At 32.6% G+C, this 12,333-nt stretch overlaps 2 protein-coding genes across 4 annotated transcripts; one reads left to right on the forward strand and one right to left on the reverse strand.

Annotated features, from left to right (window-relative positions):
- Positions 1-3,642: 3,642 nt before the first annotated feature.
- On the forward strand, positions 3,643-5,330 carry EDA8 (Putative membrane lipoprotein). Of its 2 annotated transcripts, none has more exons than XM_078311501.1 (3): positions 3,643-3,999; positions 4,414-4,568; positions 4,680-5,330. In XM_078311501.1, the coding sequence occupies exons 1-3, from the start codon at positions 3,814-3,816 to the stop codon at positions 5,206-5,208; spliced, it is 870 nt and encodes a 289-aa protein (XP_078167627.1). In that variant the 5' UTR covers positions 3,643-3,813; the 3' UTR covers positions 5,209-5,330. The 2 variants fall into 2 exon arrangements, with proteins under 2 accessions (XP_078167627.1, XP_078167628.1); XM_078311502.1 differs by having other exon boundaries at positions 3,646-3,999; positions 4,435-4,568.
- Positions 5,331-7,653: 2,323 nt separating this feature from the next.
- LOC144562302 (uncharacterized) lies at positions 7,654-9,138 on the reverse strand. Of its 2 annotated transcripts, none has more exons than XM_078311504.1 (3): positions 8,766-9,138; positions 8,358-8,470; positions 7,654-8,257 (listed from the first exon to the last, which is right to left on the reverse strand). In XM_078311504.1, exons 1-3 carry the CDS (start codon positions 8,967-8,969, stop codon positions 7,777-7,779), a joined length of 798 nt encoding a protein of 265 aa, XP_078167630.1. In that variant the 5' UTR covers positions 8,970-9,138; the 3' UTR covers positions 7,654-7,776. The 2 variants fall into 2 exon arrangements, with proteins under 2 accessions (XP_078167630.1, XP_078167629.1); XM_078311503.1 differs by having other exon boundaries at positions 8,358-8,497.
- Between the last annotated feature and the right edge of the window lie 3,195 nt (positions 9,139-12,333).

Raw genomic sequence — 12,333 nt, forward strand, 5'->3', positions numbered from 1 at the left:
TGAACAATTCTGTGAATTTAAAAAAAAAAAATTCTTTCAACAAATACTGTAAACATATAGGAATGATTCTATTAATAAGTAAAATTCTTTCAACAATTCTGTCAACATATACAACATAACATTGAGAAAAAAATACAACAATTTTACATCAGACAAATCACTACTTGCATACTCTCTAAAAATTATTATCCTGTGAACATACACATATTATCCTGTGAACATACATATTGTACTTGAAATCTACATTTTTGTATTTGGTTCATCCTTGTTGAAATGTACTCATTTTATAAAAATTTTGTTTACATACAAATATACTTCAGACAATCATAGATATTTGACGTTGTAAAAAAATGGAAAGCGGTAAAAAAAAAGAAGGGCTTAAATAGGAAAAATGGCGGCTGTAGTAGTGGGGACTGCGTCATTGCCGGTTATGGCAGTTGAAAACGCGTCAGAACTAAACTAAAAATGGAAGGTTTTTATACGCGGAGATTTTCGGGGGACTGTAGCCCGGGAGACATTACATTTTCTCTCTTTTCAAATATAAGTGGTCCTCTAGTTAATTAGCGGTCCTCCACATTATTAATGATTGATACACGTTTTCTTTTATCTTTTTGTGTTGGAAGTTGTGGTCCCCTCGTATAATTAATAATTGGAGGATAAATGGAAGAAATAAACTGGGAAAAAGAAAGAAATGTTTATTCTTTATATAATTAGAGTTATTCTACGCGGTAGGGTACCCAAAATAACTCTGTACACCTATTCTGTATTTATTGGCTCCTTGCGATTAAAAAATCTCTGTATTTATATGTACTTGTCAAGATTAAAATAAAATAAGAGTAATATGATAATATCACATCATAAATCCATCAGATCAAAATCGTTTTGAAATTATTATAAAAGAATACCCTGGAAACAAGTTACAAACTTGATACATCCAAAACAAAACGAAAGAAGTTACGAATTAATTAGACATTTTTTTAAATAAAGGGACAAATTTTGATTTCTTTTTTAAAGTCAAGGACTAAGTAAATGCAATAAAATTCAAAGGAGACAAATTCCTTGGTAATGTCCCGTCCGAGTATTTAATTTTTTTTTTTTTTTTTGCCAAATTTCTTCAAGATTATACAATATTCAATCCATCGTAGATGCTATTATATATGCCTGTTATACATGTACTCCTTTTTCCTATTAATTAGCTATATTTTATTGGAATTTAATTTACTTTGATAAATCAATTACCAAATGGATATACGATAGCCGTATCTATTAGTATATTATCACTATAGCCAGCCGTGGTGTGCGTTTAAACTTTGATTAATTTTGCATAGATAATATATATATACCTTTATATATCGTGCATTTTATATATATATTTTTTAAATAAAAGTTGAAGATCAAGTCATTCAACTATTTAATATCTACAAATAAATTTTTTTCGGATTTCAAACCTTTAATCTTTTACACGGAGAATATTATATTTACTATTAAACTAAAGACTGATTCTCTTTATACATTCTATACTTATAATATTATAATATTAGTATCTTATTTATTTCACGAACTATATCCTAATTAAATATAATGAAATAAAATTTTCAAGTGATGTATTGACTGTGTTCAGTTTAGTTACATGTGCAATCTGATAGTTTGAAATAACAGAAGATGAGTACACATCAAACTTTATTAAAATTAACAATGTAAGGTTCACTTAAACCTAGTAAACATCAAACTTTATAAATGAAAATGGAACATATTTTCAACAATTTAATTTAAGTGATGATATAGATACTTGTATAATTAAGATTGCTTACAACAAAATCAATCCATCACTGCTCTTCGATCCGTTTTAACTCTCTGAATTTGACTGAGGATGTGTTTTTATGATTGTTGTCTATAACAATAATGTATTGATATTGTCTCTTTCCCTCTCTTTCTTCTTCTTTAACTCTTAGATAGTCACTTTTCCAGCTTTCATACAGCTAGGGGTGTCAATGGTACCTTTTTAGCCGTTTACCCAACCCGTATCGTATTCGATAAGGCTGGTATGGGTAAGATTTTTTTTTCGTTAGCTTATTGGGTTTGGGTATGGGTATGGGTAAGATTTTTTTTTCGTTAAATAAATGGGTAAGAGTATGGGTAATGACTATTTCGTACCCGTTACCCTATAGGGTAATTATAAAATCTAAATATATATTCAATTCAATTTTCAACCCACTTAAATGTATATTCAATTTAATTTCCAACCCACTTAAATGTATATTCGTGTTTTTGAATTTTTATTCTTTATAAAAAATAATTTAGTTGGAATTGATTGCACATTTTTTTTTATTAGAAATGCAATTATGTATATGTGAAATGAATGAGTTTTTGATGTTTAATTTGTAAAATATAATAAAACTAATTATTATACTAGTATTATCCGTTATTCACGGGTAAGGGTAGGGTAAGATCAATTTTTAATGGGAATGGATAAGGTATGGGTAAAGTCAATTTTAATGGGTATGGGTATGAAAATGTCTCCACCCGACCCGTACCGTACCCATTGACACCCCTACTAGCGGCCCTCCATCGATCTTCTTCTCTTGGTGATATATCATCTTGAGATTTGTCTGTTCCAGTCCTATTAATTAAGTTTCTTTATTGGAATCTCTGAGTGGTGACTGTTCCGGTCCAGTTGATTCAGTTTCTCTCAGCTTCACATTTCTCTGAGCGGTGTCGAGTTTGGAGAGTAGAAGATGCTTCGTGCATAACGAAGAGTTCGATACAGTGTAGTGTGCCAAAAAAAACAGAACAAATATGCAAATAGAGAAAACAATTATTGAATTTCTATCATTACAATCAAACAAGAATAATCAAATATATGTCCACAAAATATACTCCTTGTGCATTTTTAATTTATTTACAGTTAAATATTTTCAAAAAAATAATTATTTAATATTACATAACTAATTTGTAATTTTTTGAATCAATATGATCACAATCGTCTATGTGCTTTCATAATAATAATAAAAAAGATCAATCCACAATAGTTTCACTTGCTCTTGGTTGAACCATTCAATTAATCCAAGTAATGGTTATACTCATGGATGAATACATATATAAATTAAGAGTCAATAATATAATAATTAAATAATATATATTAATTCAACAATTTTTATCATTTTATAAGTATGACTGTCAAAATAAATAATTTCTTCATATTTATCTACTAAATATATAAAACAAAAAATATAGCCTATTTTAATTTGGATCTGACTTTAGAATTTATAGATATTAATAATTCTCATACCTCATTACAATATATAGACCGAACAATGATTCATGTAACAATTGAGGCAAAAAAAATAATATCATGTAACAACACTATAACATGTTGAATGTTAATTTTTACATCCATAATTAAGTAATTGTACCGTAGAATTGTAGAGAAATCGGACGCAGAAAGAGCTTATTATTTAAGTGAACAAATTACAGATTTACCCCTAAATTTGAATGCCCTGATCAACACCGTCCATCATCTATCACGAGCACTACCAGACAACTTCCCCTGACGTACTAATTAAATCCCGAAAATCCCAAATAAATATTAAATATTAAATAAATAAAAAAATGCCAAGGATACAACAAACAAACAGCAGCCAAACGCAAACCATAAAAACCCTCCTCCTCTTCCTTCACCCCGCCTCCTTTTCTCTCCTCTCAAGATCTCAACAGAACACATGACTTGACTGCTTGATCTTCTTATCATCTCTCTTCTTCTTATACTTCTTTGACCTTCTAGAAGATTCCTGTTTTCAGTAGAGAACTGCAGAGATGAGGATCAGAAAGACTGTATCCAAGCTCCTAGGCTCAGCAATAGTGTATCCATCTCACCATTCGCCACCATCCTCTGACTTGTGGGCTCCACCTGCCATAGATACTGCAGGCTTGATCTGTGAGCTCAACCAGTCGCCGTGGGATGTTTATCCCAATCTCCACCTCTTCAATAACAACTTCCAGGTGAGATCCCACTTTGTTGATTTTTTTTCTTTTGCTTTTTCTGTAGGATTTTTCGATTCAATACCTGATCTGTTATATCCTAATCGTTGCTATCTTTATTTATACTTTTTTTGCGTGAGAATTCTATGTCAGTTCTTTCTTCTAGGGTTTCCTTCAATAACCCCCAATCCGATCAATTTGGAGTTATTTAGTTACATATTTTACTAGCATTTACCAGATATAGCTTTCTACTGTTCATCTGTTGAATCTGAACTACTGGTATCCACTATCTGTCGAACTTAATTTCAAAATTTGTAAAGAAACCCTAGGTATTGTTTTGCTCCTCGTTAAGTCGTTATTCAAGAAAAAATAGTAGCTGTCTGGAGATCTTAATAGGAATTGTGTTTATTCTGGATTCTGGAATAAACTCAATAGAGATCTATTCAAAATCTTCAGGGTTTAGAATCATCTGCAATTTCGAAGAAAGAAGAAGTTGTCGAGGAAACAAAAGAACAGACGCATAATGTCATTTCGGAAAACACAGGGGTCATTTTGGAAAATTCAGACAACCCCATTCGATTCTGCCAAAAGTAAGCCGCACACCACACACTAAACTTTCTCTCTCTCTCTCTCTCTCTCTCTCTACCTCTCTCCTACTTAACCAAATAACCTACTACTGTTCTCTTAACCTTTCTTTATAGACCCACTAGCAAATCTTCAAAGAAGAAAAATGGAAAAAGGAAGAAGAAAGATGCCATTATACTCTGCAAGAAAAATGATGGGAAGAAATGGTTCTGTAAGAGGCCTGCTCAGCTCCCGCATTCCTTGTGTGAATACCACCTATCTCAGTCACGCTCTTATTACAATACCAACAAAGCAAAGGAAGCTTCTGAATTTGAAGTCGGATGCGAACCTAACAAACAGAAACAGAAACCGCGAGAAAACGGAGGCAGTGGCGCAAGCCCGTACTACTACTACAATGGGTTTGGGCCTTCTAGCCGAAAGAGAAAAGGTGGTACGAGCAGCAATGGAGTTGGCCATGATACCATGCATGTAGCTAATGAAGAGAGATTGAATGGCTCTGATGCTCCGGAGGCAGATGTAGACGAAGAGTACGGTGAAGAGGTAGCCGGTGAACTTGTCTCTAGTCCAAATGAAGAGGAGAAAAGGGTTCCTAGGAAGCGAGGAAGGAAGCCGGTCAAGTGCCGGTCTCTCAAATCCTTGTTGTGATTGAACTTGTGATGTTTAAATTTTTATGATTTAATGCATGCATGAGTTTGGTTCTAACCTAGCTAGCATTTTTGGTTCAATGCATGGATTCATTTTTGTGCAGTATATTAAGTTGATCTTTCTTCTTTTTTATTTTCATTATTTATTAATTATTTTCTTATCTGTCTAATTAGTACCTGTGTGGAGCATATGAAACCCTATAAATTAATATCCATAGTAAAATAAATTATATTTACCCTTGTAATTGTATGGGCCTTCTGAAATGAAAATGTTTAGGAAAGATTATCTGAATTGCTCATTAGAAAATGTTTATGAAAGATATCGATCTGTACTAATTAATTGGTTTAAGCAACATATCACCTTGTTAAAAAAATCAGATTATTTTGTCACATTATCCAGCATTCCAGCTCACTTAATTTTCCAACTCTAGTAGGAAATACCACGCTCGGCCTGTACGCCCAACAAAATAAACCTGGCACATGAAGTCCTAAATGAACAAATGGATACAGTATATATATACCCTCACAGCTCAAATTGACAGTAGGTCCGACTTGTGCTACTGGTCATGGAGATTCTGACTTAGTTGAAATTTGTTGAAGATGATTCCGACAGAGATGGTGGCATGTGCTGATCAATGGAGATGTAACCATGCAGAGACCGTATGAAGTTACGATCGATATAGAAAGGGCAGGAGATTTTCATTTAGTTTCCAACTTTGCAGAGCTAAGATAATCATTTAGAGGATCATTTAACACAAATTAAGACTGTGCTCCAGAACACACGTACCGTGCAAAGGAAAGTAAAGAGAAGAGAGGCGGAAAGAGCAGTTAAAGAAGTTATCTCTCCATACCTCGATTTAGGGGTGGTGATTGGCGAGAAACTCGCTGAAGTTATACAACGATTTCACCACCGTTCTCTTCTCCTTCCGAGTTTATTGCTTTAGAGCAGGGAACCAACTACTATGTGAGTATGGTCAGAATCGGTCTCCCCTCCATTCCTTGCCCCACGCATAACCCCTTGTGGAGCAGCTAACTCAAACAAATTTTGTTGGGTTTATCCACCATCCATGTTGCGTTATGTGTGAAATCTTGTACAGTTTTGAGAAGTGTGAATTTTATGCATTTTAAAATTTTGTACTTACAAAAAAAAAATAGAGAGATGAACGACACCGGGACAAAATGCCTCAAGCGACTGTTAACATGCCTACAAGGTGAACGAGGAGCATTATAAACCTTCAACCTTTCCTTCCATTTTCTTCACTCTACTATATATTTGTGTGGCGCAAGGTAGTGAAGGAAAACGTGACGTGACTAACAAACCACGTGACCAAAATTTATTAGGTAACGTGACTAACATTGTGGGAATAGTCACGTCAAGTGTGTTTCAAGTTTTAAGTTAGTTCAAAGAAAATAATAACAAAATATACCAAAAAGTAAGAAATTATATATATAGAGAGAGGTTGTGGGCTACTATACTTATATAAGCATATGAGGGCATATGTTTATAAGTTATTTTTACGTTTTCAAAGTTAAAATAGTCCATCTGAAGCTCGCAACATGTTTTCCATATTGAAATATATTTGGAGACCAAATTTTATATATTTTTTTAAAATTGTTTAGTATTTATTTAGAATTTTATATAAGCATATGCCCTCATTTGTTTATACAAGTAGGGTAGCCAACCCCTCTTTGTATATATATTACAAAATAAATTATAATTAAGAAATAATGTTGACAAATTGGTCATGTGACATAATTAACATAACTAAAATGGTGGTAATATTCTTCTCTACTGCCAAGAGGTGCTGCTTTAGTATTATATGAAATGGAACCTGGGAAAGTTTTTTGAAGATATTAGTGTTGACCTTGAATGAACATGAGAGACAAGACTTGGACCAGCCTTAATAAATTGGACACAAGAAAATTCTTTTTTGAGTACACTGTTACACACAATTAATTAATCATCCAGCCATATATAATCTATTGCTCCAGAATATTTATTGTATTAACCATATCCGGACAAACACGACCTACGTACAAGCATGGCAGACCCGAAAGTTAAGGCATTGATACTGGTATATGGTCGTACCAGACTGGACCTGACTGGGCAACAATGACATGTACTCGACTATTCCAAAAAAAGAGATATAATTTTCGCATTATGATCCTTAATTAAGTCTGGTCAATTCATGTGCATCTCTTAACAGAAAAGAAAAACAAACAATCAACCAAAAAACTACCAACTGTTGCTCGAAGAACTTCCGCCATTGGATTTTGTCATCTTAAAAATAACTGTAGATCGCATATATTATAACAAGTAGCTATTTTTCTAGAGATCTGCTATTTTTGTTAAAGGGACCCCATATTGTTGCTACTATATATATATATATATATGTACTTCTCGATTCACAGCAAAATATATAATAAGGATTGAGGGCCCAAAAGACAATAACATAACATTGATTAAGAAAAAGGAGCTGTCATAACCTGATATACTGCAACAAAAATCCTACCATGATCAACATCACAAAACATGCAAATATTACAAGAACAATAACACATGCATACATTACAACAAAGACTTGAGTGATCTACACTTGGTTGGCTTCCTCCTCCTCTTCTTCACCCTCTTTTCCTCTCCATCTGATCCAGAGATCACCTTCTGATCACCGATATCATCAACTTTCTTTACATTATCTACATGCATGGCATCATCACCAATCTCCGCATTTCTAGCACCTCTTCTTGTTCTGCTAGAAGGCCAAAACCCGTTGTAGTAGTAATAAGGGTTTGTCATAGTACCTCCATTTTCTTTCTTTGTACACCAAGATTCGAGTTCGGGGACTTCTCTATCTTTGTGGGTTGAGTAGTAAGAGCGAGACTGGTTGAGATGATACTCGCAGAAGGAATGCGGCAACTGCGCCGGTCTCTTGCAAAACCATTTTTTACCATCATGTTTCTTGCATAGTATTACAGTTGTTTTTTTCTCCTTCTTCTTGGTCTTCTTCTTTGTCGTAGTTTTCTTCTCTCTGCTTTTCTTCACATCAACCCTTTTTTTTTTTTTTTGAGGTAGACAACAGGTTAAAGATTGAAGGAGAACCAGACGAGAAAACGAGAGAGAGGGGTGGGAAGTGTCCAGTTTGTGTGTACCTTTTGCAGACTCGAAGAGGTTTGGTTTCTGATTCTATAATATCCTTTTCTGGCGATTTTACCAAAATGCCCTTGTCATTTCCGGAAATTGCATCAGGAACTTGTTGCGCTTCCTTCAAACAAAGAGGCGATTCGATATCCTGATGCCGCAAAAGAAAACCCATTTCGATCAAATAAGACATTGAAAGTATACTTAATTGCCGAAATGTACTACAAATGTCAAGTAATACAGGGCTAATTAAATTAAAATTCCATTAAAATGCATTAAAATGGGGATGGAAAACGAAAACCCTAACTGCGAAATCAACCAAATATTATTACAATGTAAAAGGCAGAGATAATTTACGGAGAATCAGAGTAAGGAAAGATCAATTTGACCTTGAAGCGCAATAAAGAAAGAATCTTTACCTTGAAACTGGAGGTGAAGAAATGGAGATTGGGATAGACATCCCATGGCGACTGGTTGAGCTCACAGAGTTCCCCTGAAGAGGTGAAAATGTTGGGATTAGCCAAGGAAGGTGGGTCCCAAGCGTCAGAGGGAGGTGGAAAAGGCGCCGATGAGTAGACTATCGCTGAGCCCAGGAGCTTGGAGGCGTTCTTGCGGATTCTCATCGATTGCAAGAGAGAGCAAGGTGATTGGGCTGATAGAGACTGACAGGTGGGCCCACGAAACCAGAGAGATGGAAAGGAGCTGAGGAAGCCGATCAATTCTTGAATTGAAACAGAAATACACAACAAGGGTTTTGCGGAGGAGCTTGAAGCCTTGAAGCCTGTGGTGACTGCGTTTATTGGTTTTCTTTCTAGGTTTATCGCACGTGCAATGCACATGTCAAACTATAATTTTTCTTCCAAGAATCCATCTACTATTCATGTTGTTAATCTATTTACATTTTTCATCATAGACTTTTTGGCTCGGCATTTGCATGGCATTCTTAGAGCAAAATAAGGAATCTTTTCCATACTATGACAATTTTGGTTGGTCGATGTAAATATGTTCGGAATGTTCGGTTGCAATGGTACACGCAAGTAAAAGATTGAGGCCAAAATAACTAGTCTTTTGTTCTGATGGCAAAAGGTATATAATTTCAAATGTGGCTATGAGATGTAAGTTAGAAATTCTTATTTTGAGATAGATAAGTGGTTTAATTTTTATTTTAAAAAAAATAATGTGAAAAATAAGAACTTTTGCGTTTATAATTTTTTAAGTAAAAGTTGGGATCAAACTATTCAATTATTTAATATCCACAAATAATGACAGAATATAGTGTAATTGAATGGGGCTAAGCCACCCTTATCAATTGAAAATTTTCATTTTTGTTGTCTAAAATTATGAAACTTTATAAAAATTAATACTAATAGTCTCCTCTCACAAAATAAAATTATATGATCCATATTAATCCCTAGCTTTTCTATCTCAATTTTCTAGTTCCGCCTCTGTCCACAAAAAAATTGTTATTTTCAGATTTTGAACTTGCGACTTCCCACATGAAAATCATTGTCATTGTCACTAGACCAAAAGTTGCTTCTCACTTTCGCATTCATTTAAAATCTGATTCTTCCAAACAAAGAAAATTGTTCCAAATCATAGTGACAAATATATTATTCGGGATCGGTTTAGCGGGATTAAAAATTCATGATGCGAGAATAATATGGATATAATTCAAAAATTATTCGGAAATTATTCAGAATCATACATTGAGTCCGTACCAGAGATCTCAGTCCCACAAGGTAGCAAAAAAGAAAATCACGAATAATTCGTAAAGTTTGGGAAAAGATCGTAAAATTCATGATTAATTTAGTAAAAATTCGGTCAACCGAATAATATGCCGTTCAGTTTTCTACCACAAAAAAACAAATAATTGACAAATCTTGTCGCTATGCTCCATATCATTAAAAAAATTCGAGATTCTTAGTTTTTATTACTGTGTTAAAAAGAGGTACTCTTCATAAGGGCTCAAAACCAACCTAGGCCTAAGATTATGGTTGTGTTGTGTGATTTCTTATAATTAGCTGGTCAGTTTGTTTCAAAGTAGAGCAAACGAAAAGAGATGGAAAAATAAACTCTGATATTATCCTGATAAAGTTAGGTGTGTTCTAATTAGTTCAATTTGTTATTTTATTTTTCTTTTCTAAATGTAAATGAAATTGGTAAAATAATTTCATCCTTCAAATTAATTTTCAAAAATCTGAATCCGATTTTTTTTTATAAACTAAAAAATAAATCGGCATATAATTAAACTCTTAGTTTTAGGTGATATTAAATGTTAATTCACAATATTTATAAGAACACTTCCAAGGAAAATTGAATAAAGTCATATCCGGGCTTATGTTCTTTAAAATTTTAAAAATTTGGTTCGATTTTTTTTTTTTTGGTTCGATATTGAGTCGGAACTGTTCGATTCGTATTAAAATTTTCGTGCACTTAATCTTTAAAATTTTTGACATAAATCAAATGGCTCGGTCATCCACCAGTACAAAAAAGTGACCACCCATAGCTTAAAATATATAGGCTTATACACGGTTTTCCAACCGTATCTACAGGAGTCGGACTCCTGTACAAAAGGTCGCTAAATTTTACACGGTTTTCGATCCGTGTACAAAATATTAATCCTATACGGTTTTTGATAAAAATTGTGTACAATTTATATATTTTTTTTCACCGATTCTTTTTGCCAAAACACATCATACACGATTTTTAAAGTAAAATCGTGTATAAAAACCTTAATCCTACACGGTTTTTAAAGTGAACCGTGTATAATTCAAAAAATTAAAAATTAAAAAAATCAAATTATACCCTAAATAGATCTGAATTTAAATTAAACCCTGTGGTCATGTTTGGTTTTGGACTAAAGATAATGAGACTTAACTTGGTTATTCCAAGTTACATCGATCTAAATTATATTAATATGTTTGGTTTTGGACTAAAGATAATGAGACTTAACTTGGTTATTCCAAGTTACATCGATCTAAATTATATTATTCACGTTTGATTGATATCTAAAGTTATATATTGACTTAAATTATTCCTTGTTTGATAAAAATTTGATGGCTTAAGGCATGATTTGATATTACAAATTATTTTGTCCTACAAAATTTGTAATAACAATAATAAAACTATTCTTCGTATTTTTTTTCTTTTCATTTTGATTGAAAGAAATTGTACAAGAAAATGAGTTATGTATAAATTAATTCTATATCTTAGAGAAGCACATTGTATTTAATAAATCTTATTTAATTAAAGTTATATGCGTACTAATTTATTTGTCAAAAATATGTTAGGTTGATGAACAAAAATTTTATTATTTTGTAGTGCAATTTAAAAAATATTTTATATAATTATTTTCTAGATTGCATATTTTGTTGATTTAAAAAGTTATGTCATTTAAAAAAAATGTTGATTCTATAATGGATAAAGTTATAAGTTTCCTTAAATGAAAAAAAATTAATTGCTTATTTTATATTTCTTAAAAAATAATTAAAGATAATAAAAATAATGAAAAGTTAGGCCTCATACTCAATTAAAATTAAACCATCTAGCGAGATAGTTTAGTTTAGGCCAATTTAGTCCGGCCTAAAGATCGACTTATTCTGTCTTAGTCCGGCTCAATTAAACCATGTTTGATGGAATAAGTGAGGCCTAAAGCCCTTATTCCACAGTTTAGTCCACAATCAAACATGACCTATATCTAAATACCAAAATCACTAAACTAAATTTCAAAAATCTATAAACCTCATATAGATACTACACATATTATAATTATATCACATATTACATGGACAAAACATGAAAATATAACAAAAAAACATGTTCATGGAAATATAACAAAAAAAACCCTAGATCTGATAATTCATACATTTACATGAATAATGCCAAAGAAAAAAAAATCAAAAATTTGAAAGAAAAAAATTAATCTAAAAATTCAACTCAAGTTTTGAGGCTCTCCCCTTTGTTTTTTCGAATAAAAAGCTGGAGTCA

Source organism: Carex rostrata, chromosome 11, assembly GCF_964058835.1.
Source record: "Carex rostrata chromosome 11, lpCarRost1.2, whole genome shotgun sequence".
In the NCBI taxonomy this organism is placed as follows: domain Eukaryota; kingdom Viridiplantae; phylum Streptophyta; class Magnoliopsida; order Poales; family Cyperaceae; genus Carex; species Carex rostrata.

Coding starts and splice junctions, on each gene's coding strand:
- EDA8 (XM_078311501.1), top strand. CDS start 3,814: ATGAGGATCAGAAAGACTGTATCCAAGCTCCTAGGCTCAGCAATAGTG. Junction 4,000..4,413: donor TCTTCAATAACAACTTCCAG/GTGAGATCCCAC, acceptor TAAACTCAATAG/AGATCTATTCAAAATCTTCA. Junction 4,569..4,679: donor CCCATTCGATTCTGCCAAAA/GTAAGCCGCACA, acceptor CTTTCTTTATAG/ACCCACTAGCAAATCTTCAA.
- LOC144562302 (XM_078311503.1), bottom strand. CDS start 8,969: ATGAGAATCCGCAAGAACGCCTCCAAGCTCCTGGGCTCAGCGATAGTC. Junction 8,498..8,765: donor TCTTCACCTCCAGTTTCAAG/GTAAAGATTCTT, acceptor TTGCGGCATCAG/GATATCGAATCGCCTCTTTG. Junction 8,258..8,357: donor CCTCTTCGAGTCTGCAAAAG/GTACACACAAAC, acceptor AAAAAAAAAAAG/GGTTGATGTGAAGAAAAGCA.